The 10990-nt window shown below is 48.7% G+C and overlaps 2 protein-coding genes across 2 annotated transcripts in view; one reads left to right on the top strand and one right to left on the bottom strand.

Annotated features, from left to right (window-relative positions):
• LOC123165406 (putative pentatricopeptide repeat-containing protein At2g02150) overlaps positions 1 to 8238 on the top strand; it is a gene marked incomplete in the record, with an annotated part of 8746 nt that extends 508 nt beyond the window's left edge. Inside the window, 5 exon segments of the mRNA XM_044583043.1 lie at positions 10 to 1884; positions 1962 to 2152; positions 6825 to 6902; positions 6996 to 7570; positions 7748 to 8238. Of these exon segments, the coding sequence (XP_044438978.1) occupies positions 10 to 1860 (1851 nt within the window).
• A 130-nt stretch (positions 8239 to 8368) lies between these two features.
• On the bottom strand, positions 8369 to 10596 carry LOC123165407 (cytochrome P450 711A1). Its single transcript, XM_044583044.1, has one exon. The coding sequence runs from the start codon at positions 10486 to 10488 to the stop codon at positions 8752 to 8754; it is 1737 nt and encodes a 578-aa protein (XP_044438979.1). The 5' UTR covers positions 10489 to 10596; the 3' UTR covers positions 8369 to 8751.
• Between the last annotated feature and the right edge of the window lie 394 nt (positions 10597 to 10990).

Below are 10990 nucleotides of genomic sequence, written 5' to 3'. Positions count from 1 at the left end.
ATCGCGGCTCACCTCCTCGCCCGCGCCCGCCTCTTCCCCCATTCCCGCAGCCTCCTCTCCCGCCTCCTCGCCCCCGGTCACCGGCCCCACCTCGCCGCCTCCCTCGTCGACCTCCTCCATCGCGCGGCTCCCGCACTAGGGCCTCGCCGCAGCGCCCTGCCCTCCGTCGTCGACACCCTCCTCTCCCTCCTCGCCGACCGCGGCTTCCTCGACGACGCCGTTCTCGCCCTTGGCCGCGTGCGCGAGCTGCGGGTGCCCCCTAACACCCGCACCTGCAACCACATCCTCCTCCGCCTAGCGCGAGAGCGCCGCGGCCCGCTCGTCCGGCGGCTATTTGAGCAGGTGCCCGCCCCCAACGTGTTCACGTTCAACATCGTGATCGATTTCCTGTGCAAGGAGGGGGAGTTAGCGGAGGCAAGAGCATTGTTCTCGAGGATGAAGGCAATAGGTTGCCTACCAGATGTTGTCACATACAATTCTCTCATTGATGGGTGTGGCAAATGCGGGGAGTTGGAAGAGGTGGAGCAGCTCGTCGGGGAGATGAGGGGGTGTGGATGCACACCAGATGTTGTGACATATAATGCATTAGTCAACTGCTTTTGCAAGTTTGGGAGGATGGAAAGGGCATACAGCTACTTTGCTGAGATGAAGAGGGAAGGAGTGATGGCTAATATAAGGACTTATAGCACCTTTGTCGATGCGTTCTGCAAGAAGGGGATGGTAAGGGAGGCTATGAAGCTGTTTGCACAAATGAGGATCAAGGGGATGACACCGAATGAGGTGACATATACATGTTTGGTTGATGGGACCTTTAAGGCCGGTAGGCTAGATGATGCCTTTGTTTTGATTGATGAAATGGTACAGCAAGGTGTGCCATTGAATGTGGTCACATATACTGTGCAAGTTGATGGCCTTTGCAAAGAGGGGAAGATTGCCGAAGCGGAGGATGTTTTTAGGCTGATGGAGAAAGCTGGCGTCAAAGCCAATGAGTTGTTGTACACTACACTAATTCATGGGCATTTTATGAATAAAAATAGTGAGAGAGCACTGGATTTGTTGAATGAGATGAAGGATAAAGGGATGGAGCTTGATGTTTCGCTTTATGGTGCCCTCATTTGTGGACTCTGTAATCTTCAGAAGGTGGATGAGGCTAAGAGTTTGTTAAATAAAATGGATGAATGTGGTCTGAAACCCAATAATATCATCTATACGAATATAATGGATGCTTGCTTTAAAGAAGTAAAAGAGTCAGAGGCCATTGCCCTGCTCCACAAGATGCAGGACTCTGGGTTCCAACTTAATGTTGTGACATATTGTGCATTGGTTGATGGTTTGTGCAAAGCAGGATCAGTTGACGAGGCAGTCTCACATTTTAACAAAATGAGAGACTTAGGATTAGAGCCTAATGTACATACTTACACCGCTTTAATTGATGGTTTATGCAAGAATGGGTGCTTAACCAAGGCTGTGGCGTTGTTGGATGAAATGGCTGGCAAGGGTTTGTCTCTGGATAAAGTTGTGTACACATCTCTTATGGATGGGTACCTGAAGCAGGGAAATCTTCAGGATGCCTTTGCACTCAAGGCCGAGATGATCAATAGTGGTTTGCAACTTGATCTCTATGGGTACACTTGTTTTGTATGGGGATTTTGTAATTTAAATATGATGCAAGAAGCTAGAGAAGTTCTTTCAGAAATGATTGGAAATGGTATTACTCCTGATACGGTAATTTACAACTGTCTGATAAGCAAATACCAGAAATTGGGGCATATTGAGGAGGCAGCCAGTCTTCAGAATGAAATGGAAAGTGTGTTACCCTCTTGTACAATTGGTGATGCTGCTCCTGGTTCTGATGGTTAAACCTGAGCATCTGCTTGTAAACAGGTAGGTGTAAAATAAATAAAACGCATCACTTCTGGACTTAACTATAAGATGTTTCTAACTTGTTACTTTCCATACAGGATAGCAGCAAAAGCCACTGAACTAAAACACTTCTCTGCTGGTTTTTTGGCTGGTTCAGACTAGTCACGAAACCGCAATTGATGCCAAATTTGAGAAACCATGTGGAAATTTCTGATTATTTAGAAACAGGTCCCAACAGACATAAGGACTGAGAAGGAACTCCCAAGTTTTGAAATGCTCCATAGGTAAGGTAAGCTCTAAACATATTGCTTCCTTTCTGGTATATTGTGTGCAAACACATTACTTTGTTGTGTGCATTTTTCCTTAGCCTTTCCATCTAGAAAGGATGATAATCTTGTTTCTACCAATATATGCTAGAGCGTATTTGATAAGATTTGTGTTCGAGTAATAGACTAAGAAGCACAGATACAAGGACGGAGACACGATGATACGCATACGGGGATACGGGATACGGCATTTTCCAAAAAACAGCCATTCGAGGATACGACAGGGTATATAAGTATTTAGAAAAATAAATATGAAATAAAGATATAATGGTAATTTTTAGATGAGATTTTTTTTAGTACTGGATATATGTTGTCTCCTTTCTATTCATGAAATATTATAGCAGTCCACTCGTAGCCCATGTAGCTCTCCGTCCACTTAGAGCCCATGTAAGGCCCAATTCTAGAAAACCCTAGCTAGTAGCGCTCTAGTTGTTCCCAACCTCCCATTCTCGTACTCCCTTTTCTCCAGCCGCGGCCAAATCGGCAACAAGAGAGGAGAAGAAACGACAACGCCACAAAATCGACAGCTTCCAGCACCCATCTTCTCCCTGCCCAATTCTTCTTCCTCGCGGGCCGTCGCAATCCCCATCTTTCTCCGTGCCCGGAGCTTCTTCCTCGTCGGTGGCCGCCTTGCCATCTTCCTCTACCAAGATTTCCTTCCTTGGCGACCATCGAGGTTACCTGCTCGACCATGGTTGCTATCGGGAGGAGAACTGGGCAGTAGCGTGGGCACTGGAGGCTGGCTGCCGAGTCCCCACCGTGTCCTCGCCGTATCTCGATTTTATTTCTTTTCTTATTCGAAAAAGATGGGATACTGCGGGATACGTGTATCCAGCCGTATCCCCCCTATCAGGACGGCAAATCGACAGTTCTGCCCGTATCAGTGCTTCTTAGTTAACATATACCGTTTGCCATGCTTCCACTAATGTTGATGCCAATAACAGATCCACGAGTGTGTAAAGCAAAACTTCGCCTATGTTGCCTCAACATAGCCGGTCCCAAGCCTGGGTAAAGGAGGAGGATTGTGATAGGCTTGGCGAGCCAACGTTAAAACTTAGCCACTCTTGTGGAGATGAAACCCCAAAGAACATTGTTGGGGCGTAACCCGCTTAGCGACGCGCCATATCGGAACCCAGGTGTGGTGTCAAATGAGCAAGGGCTGGGTCGTCACCCCCTTGGTGGCGCGACGTCTTGATCCGGATATGGTGGCAAGTGAGCAAGGATCGGGTCGTCGCATCCGTAATGGCGCGGTACATCGACGCCTGGGTCTAGTGAAAAATGAGGAAGGGTCTTCACATTTGACTTGACGAGTGCGAAGGGTAAGGAAGCTGACCGAGCCTAGGAGGATCTGCTTAGGTAGCTGGAACGTAGGGTCCCTGGCAAGTAAGCTACGGGAGATAGTTGATACAGTGGTGAGGAGAGGTGTTGATATCCTTTGCGTCCAAGAAACTAAATGGAGGGGACAGAAGGCGAAAGGGGTGGAGGATACCGGCTTCAAGCTGTAGTACACGGGGACAACTGCAAACAGAAATGGAGTAGGCATCTTAATCAACAAGAGCCTCATGTATGGGGTAGTAGACTTCAAGAGGCGTGGGGACCGGATTATCTTGGTCAAATTGGTAGTCGGGGACTTAGTTCTCAATGTTATCAGCATGTTGTCTTGCGAGTAGGCCACAGGAGAACAGTTCTGGGAAGGCCTAGAGGACATGGTTAGGAGTGTACCTATTGGTGAGAAGCTCTTCATAGGAGGAGACCTTAATGGCCACGTGGGTACATCTAACACAGGTTTTGAAGGTATGCATGTGGGCTTTGTCTATGGCATCAAGACTCAAAAAGGAGATGTCTTTAACTTTGCTCTAGCCTACGACATGATCATAGCTAGCCTACGAGATGTGACTTTTAGTAGTGGTCAACACTCTAGCCAGATTGATTTCGTCCTCTCAAGAAGAGAAGACAAGCGTGCTTGCCTAGATTGTAAGGTGATACCTGGAGAGAGTGTTGTACCTTAGCATAAGCTTGTGGTGGCTGACTTCCGCTTTCAGATTTGTGTCCAGCGAGATAAGCGCGCCAAAGTTGCTAGAACGAAGTGGTGGAAGCTCAAGGGGGAGACAGCTCAGGCTTTCAAGGAGAGGGTCATTAAGGAGGGCTCTTGGGAGGAAGGAGGTGATGCAGACAATATGTGGATGAAGATGGCGACTTGCATTCGTAAGGTGGCTTCAGAGGAGTTTGGAGTGTCCAGGGGAAGTAGAAGCGAAGCTTGGAACGATGATGTTCAGAAGGCTATTAAGGAGAAGAAAGATTGTTTCAGACGCCTACACCTGGATAGGAGTGCAGTGCAGACAACATAGAGAAGTACAAGGTGGCAAAGAAGGCTGCAAAGCAAGCTATGAGTGAAGCAAGGGGTTGGGCGTATGAGGACCTCTACCAGTGCTTAGACACGAAGGAAGGTGAAATGGATATTTATAAGATGGCCAAGATCCGGGAGAGGAAGATGAGGGATGTCGGCCAAGTCAAATGCATCAAGGACGGAGCAGATCAACTCCTGGTGAAGGACGAGGAGATTAAGCATAGATGGCGGGAGTACTTCAACAACCTGTTTAATGGAGAGAATGAGCGCTCTACCGTTGAACTGGACGACTCCTTCGATGATATCAACATGCGTTTTGTGCGGCGAGTCCAGGAGCCTGAGGTCAAGGAGGCTTTGAAAAGGATGAAAGGAGGCAAGGCGATGGGCCCGGATTGTATCCCCATTGAGGTGTGGAGAGGCCTCGGAGACATAGCGATAGTATGGCTAGCTAAGCTTTTCAACCTCATCTTTTTGGCAAACAAGATGCCAGAAGAATGGAGGAGGGGTATATTAGTACCAATCTTCAAGAACTAGGGGGATGTTCAAAGTTGTACTAATTATCGTGGAGTTAAGCTGATGAGCACAATGAAGCTCTGGGAGAGTCATTGAGCACCGCTTAAGAAGAATGACAAGCGTGACCAAAAATCAGTTTGGTTTCATGCCTGTGAGGTTGACCATGGAAGCCATTTTCTTGGTACGACAACTTATGGAGAGATACATGGAGCAAAAGAAGGACCTGCATATGGTGTTCATTGAATGGAGAAGGCCTACAATAAGATACCACGGAATGTCATGTGGTGGGCCTTGGAGAAACACAAAGTACATTACCCTCATCAAAGACATGTATGATAATGTTGTGACAAGTGTTCGAACAAGTGATGGTGACACTGATGACTTCTCGATTAAAATAGGACTGCACCAAGGGTCAATTTGGAGCCCTTATCTTTTTTGCTTTGGTGATGGATGAGGTCACAAGGGATATACAAGGAGATATCCCATGGTATATGCTCTTTGAGGATGATGTGGTGCTAGTCGATGATAGTCTGGCAGGGATTAATAGAAAGCTATGGAGACAAACCTTGGAATCGAAAGGTTTTAGGCTTGTAGAACTAAAACCGAGTACATGAGGTGCGGTTTCAGTACTACTAGGCATGAGGAGGTTAGCCTTGATGGACAGGTGGTACCTCAGAAGGACACCTTTCGATATTTGGGGTCAATGCTTCAGAAGGATGGTGATACCAATGAAGATGTGAGCCATCGAATCAAAGCCGGATGGATGAAGTGGCGCCAAGCTTCTGGCGTTCTCCGCGACGGGAGAGTGCCACAACAGCTAAAAGGTAGGTTCTATAGGACGACGATTCGACCCGCAATGTTGTATGTCGCTGAGTGTTGGCCGACTAAAAGGTGACATGTTCAACAATTAGGTGTAGCGGAGATGCGCATGTTGAGATGGATGTGTGGCTACACAAGGAAGGATTGGGTCCGGAATGATGATATACGAGATAGAGTTGGGGTAGCGTCGATTGAAGAGAAGCTTGTCTAACATCGTCTGAGATGGTTTGGGCATATTCAGCGCAGGCCTCCAGAAGCCCTAGTGCATAGCAAATGGCTAAAGCATGCTGATAATGTCAAGAGAGGTTGGGGTAGACCAAACTTGATAATGTCAAGGGAGATCTGAAGGACTGGAATATCACCAAAGAACTAGCCATGGGCAGGGGTGCGTGGAAGCTAGCTATCCATGTGTCAGAACCATGAGTTGGTTGCGAGATCTTATGAGTTTCAGCTCTAGCCTATCCATGTGTCAGAACCATGAGTTGTTGTCGTTGTTGCACGCATTTCCTCTTGATTGAGTTTAATTATTTACAAGTTATTGGTCATTAGTTGCTGCTTAGTTATTAGTTTGGTATGTTCACTATGAAACAGTTGGTTCTTTATTGGTATTAGAAAACATAAGTATCTTTTGCTATTGTGCTAGTAATGGAGCAAGCAAGCAAATGCCACTCCTACCACTTGTTTCTTTTGTCTTGCATGTTTCTTATACTCCACGTCCTTACATTGAACAACCATGTTGTTACCTTTGCGACTAATTCTTCTAGAGATTAGTACGTTGGTAACAGGACAGTGCAAATGTATTAACATCACTTAGTTAACAGCCACTGAAAATCTGTCACATTCTAAGCTGTTATCTCATTCGAGTCTCCTCATTGTTCTCTTATTGAAAACCACTAACAGTACTTTTTAACCAAGCAATCTATGATACTGGCATAACTGTTTGGTTGCTAATTCAGGTTTCATGTGTCCATGAAGAACTCGTCGTCATTTTTCCCAAACAACAGATGTCAGAGATTCATGAAGAACGACACATGGTATTTACCTCATGTTGCTGAAGAAGCTTTTGCATAAACCCAAGAGCAGATGATGTTGCACCTCTTTTATCTCGTGCTATCTTCCTTCTTTAGCAGTGGGACCTGTTAGTCGTAGTCGAACAATGGACAAAGAGGTGAAGACAACACTGTATTCTTCTAGACATTGACCTGCTGAATATTGTGGGAGCACACATTCATGTCCATCAGCGGATCGTATCACACAGTAGTCAGGTCAAATTCGTGCTCCAAGCACCTCTGTTTACCTTCATGAGGTGATAAAGTTTTCTTTGTGGTCTATGCTGAAACAGTGTTGACGTTGGTAAGATTTGCAAAGAGAAGACTGATTTTGAAGTATGCCAGGATGCTTCACATTCACTTGTTTCTGGTGGTAATATGACACATGAGAAGCATCGCAGATCATAACTCTCTGGTTTGAAACCAAGATTTGCCACTTATGCCTACTGCGATCCTTCAAAGTTCAGTATCATCAGGGATGCAGTGATCAACATGGTGTAGAATGAGTTATTATGTTTACAAGCTACGCCAATATAAATCTACCGGGAAAACGTCATAAGAGGGCTGCACTAACAGGTTCATCTTGATGTTGGGCTTGTGCATAAAATGGGCCTGCTTAACTGGTCCAGTCCTTACTTCCTGCGAACCATCAGGTGAGAAATCTATCAGTGGATGCTGGGTGTGTATCCAATTGTTGCCTGTCTCTAGCATAACGCTGGAGTTTTGATTGGTCCCCTGTTGTCTAAGAGGTTATAAGAAATTGAGTTGCAATGCTGTTTTATGTTATGGTCCATTACACACCTTATGGATACAATCTTCTGCTTGGCCAGGTTACTGCTAGTTATGCAAAGACGTGGTACTTGCAGTGAAAAGTGATGGAGTATCTTGGTGATAGATAGTGATCAAAGAACTGGAGAATGGTACTGATGTCTGTTGGTTTTGTGAAGAAGAATAAGATGATCGGGAATTTCCTGGTCCCCATAGGAATGATTCTTTTGGTGGAGGAGGCATGACGTATCGGAGTCCTGCAAGCTGCAGAATATGCTGGAACTGTTATTTTTCCTAGTCTAGCATCTCGTCTCAGACCCAAGTCAATTGGATATATTGAATAGCCAGCCATAAACTCTACATGAACCGCCTAAACAAAGTTTAAAATGAATAGGTCTAGTTTTTCTCTTTTGCACAGTTTTTTTCCTCTTCAAACAGTGTTATCTAACTATTGATTATTTTTCCCAAGTGATCTTGCAATTTGGGTATTGCATTTGTTTTATTGGTTATTTGTCGGCCCATTCACGATGTGTGGACAGTATCATCAATGATTTTGCCTTATTTACTTGGAATGTAACACTGATTATTGATGCCTGAAATCAGGCCACAAATCATGATTTTGCTTTATTTACTTTTTCGAAAAAATTGAAACACATCGAAATGGTACCAGCCGTACTTAATAATAGAAGGATTTGATATACACGATGCATGTTGTCGCCATGCTGACATGTTTTGCCTCAAGGGATTCTTTGCGTCGGATAACATAAATATTGAAGCACTGATGCTATTTTCAAGTGTGTTATCTTTAATGCTCGACCTGTTATAATTTCTCAAGTACAGTACTATAGTCAAGTTGCAGGGTGATCGAATTTCCAACTGCCGCCACACCGTCCTCAGTGGTTCCAGGACCAGCAGCGCTTTTCTTGGTGCATATTCGAGCAGCAAGCTGGTGCTCACTGCTCGGTAGAACAAAGCTGGGGCAATGTTGCCCCCTGGTATACGGTGACTACTTCCGAGGAGCAAAACTCGCAGAAGTTGCTGTGAAGATCATCTTTCATGTCGAGGCCTAGGCGGGGCTGCGCCGCTCGATGGCCCTGAGCTTGACGCCGTGCTTGAAGCCGAGCACGATCCCGAACTGGAACTCCGGCGGCGACTCCATCCGCGGCGACCGGCGGAACACGTAGCGGCGGTAGAGGTGGAACATGGCCAGCTTCACCTCCTGCAGCGCGAACCGCTGCCCGACGCACGCCCGCGGGCCCAGCCCGAATGGCACGTGCGCGTACGGGTGCCGCCGCCGCTCCTCCTCGCACCCGGCCTCGAACCGCTCCGGCCGGAACTCGCCGGGCTCCGGGAACTGCGCCGCGTCCCTCGCCAGCACCCCCGGCGCCAGCCACAGCCACGTGCCCTTCGGGAGCGCGTGGCCCCCGACCTCCACCCGCCGCGACGTCTCCCTCGCGATCAGCGGCGACACCGTGTAGAACCGCGTCGCCTCCTTTATCACCCGGTCGAGGTAGGGGAAGTTGCGCTGGAGATCGTCGGCCGTCGGCGGTGCGGCGCCGGACCGGTCGACCTCGGCGAGCAGCTTGGCCTCGACCTCCGGGTGCCCGGAGACGAGGTACACGGCGGAGGAGAGCGTGAAGGACGTGGTGGCCGACCCGGCGAGGAGGTGCTCGTAGGTGAGCGCGCCCACGTACTCCGGCGTCAGCAGCTCCCTCATCTTGTCGCCCCCGCTGTCCCGGGCGTTGAGCAGCGCCGACAGGAAGTCCCTCTGCCCTCTTCTCTTGTCCAGGTCGCGCTCCCTGCTCGCCACGATCTCCTCCACCCTCGCCCGCAGTCGGTCGTTCGTCCGCGCGATCCTCCGGTCCGCCGTCCCGGGGAGTCGCCGGAGAAGCCCCCGCGCCGGCCCCTGCAGCGCCGGCGCGACGAGGCCCAGCACAATGGAGAGGGACGCCGACAGGTCCATCTTGAGCGAGGTGGTGGAGTGGACGTGCTCGGCCATAAACTCCTCGGCCTCGCGTCCGCCATGCTCGCGCGGCGCCGAGAGCGCGAAGTCGACGCCGAACGCCGCCTGCCCGATGACGTCGGTGGCCAGCTTGAGGGCGAGGTCGGAGAAGTCGATGTCGACGTTGCCGTTCAACTGTATGGTGTCGGCGGCGCGCTCGATGCAGCGCTGCATGGTGGGGATGAGGCCGGCGAGGTGCGACGGCTGGTAGAGCGAGATGATGGTGTTCCGCATGGCCGACCACCTCTCGTCCCTCGTGAAGAAGAGGCCCTTCTGGTGGAGGTCGGAGCCGGCGATCGGCGACGGCAGGCTCCGGTTGGGGACGCTCTTGAACTGCCGCACCCCGACCTCCTTGCACAGCTCCGGGTCAGCCACGATCACCAGAGGCTGCCTCCCGAGATGGAACCTGAAGATGGGGCCGTATTTCTTGGCGAGGGCGCCAAAGACGTCGGGGCCGTGGAGGGCGAGCAGCGGCAGGTGGCCGACGATCGGCAGCGCCGGAGGGCCCGGCACGCCCCGGACTCCCCAGTAGGGCGCGTAGAAGTAGAGCGCGAAGCCGAGGAGGCAGGGCGCCAGCGTGGAGACGTATGGCAGCCATTCCCCTGCTTCCGCCATTGCTCTTCGATCCCAGCTGGGTGCTTGTGTTCTAGAGCTTGCACACTTGAGAAATGATGAATGCTGTGGATGGTTAATTGTAGCCGTCGGTGGTGCTGTGTGAGGTCGGAGGCAAAAGAGATGGGATGGGTGGAACCTGTTGATGGGTGGAACTGACTGACGGCCATTGTCGCGCATGCTCCACATTCCTGTTTCTGCAAGTGGGGACGAGGGTAGCAGAGGCTGAATCTTTTTATCTTTTTGAGTTGAGGCTGAATCATCCTTGCCATGATATAGATCGATGAAAATGTCACGAGTCATTCAAGGGAAGAATCGTGGGATCCAGTCAACTACTGCTTTTTTGACACTTGTGTTCAACACACGGTAATTTTTAGTTTAAAAAAGAGCAGTTATGATATCTTGTAGATTGAAAATTCAATCACCCAAAGCGCTACTGTTTATGTCAAAAAGAACATGGTGTGTTTAGGGGACGTGGAGTATCTGCTCCTGAGCTCAAATGCACCCTGATGAATAGTAAAATAAAAAAATAGTAGAAAAACTCAAAAAAAATCTGATTTTTTTGTTGATAAGCTTTAACAATGTTTTGTATGCTTGCAATTTCAGAACGAAATGATGTTCGTGGAAGTCGTGGCAAAAAAAAGAAAAAACTCAAAAAATTCTGATTTTTTGGTTGATAAACTTTAACAAA

The sequence above is a fragment of the Triticum aestivum genome, chromosome 7D (assembly GCF_018294505.1).
Source record: "Triticum aestivum cultivar Chinese Spring chromosome 7D, IWGSC CS RefSeq v2.1, whole genome shotgun sequence".
Lineage (NCBI taxonomy): Eukaryota > Viridiplantae > Streptophyta > Magnoliopsida > Poales > Poaceae > Triticum > Triticum aestivum.
The sequence above is the reverse complement of the archived record's forward strand: the minus strand, read 5'-3'. Positions and strand labels throughout refer to the sequence as shown.

Excerpts from the sequence above, each read along its gene's own strand:
- LOC123165407 (XM_044583044.1), bottom strand. The coding sequence starts at position 10,488 with ATGTGGAGCATGCGCGACAATGGCCGTCAGTCAGTTCCACCCATCAAC.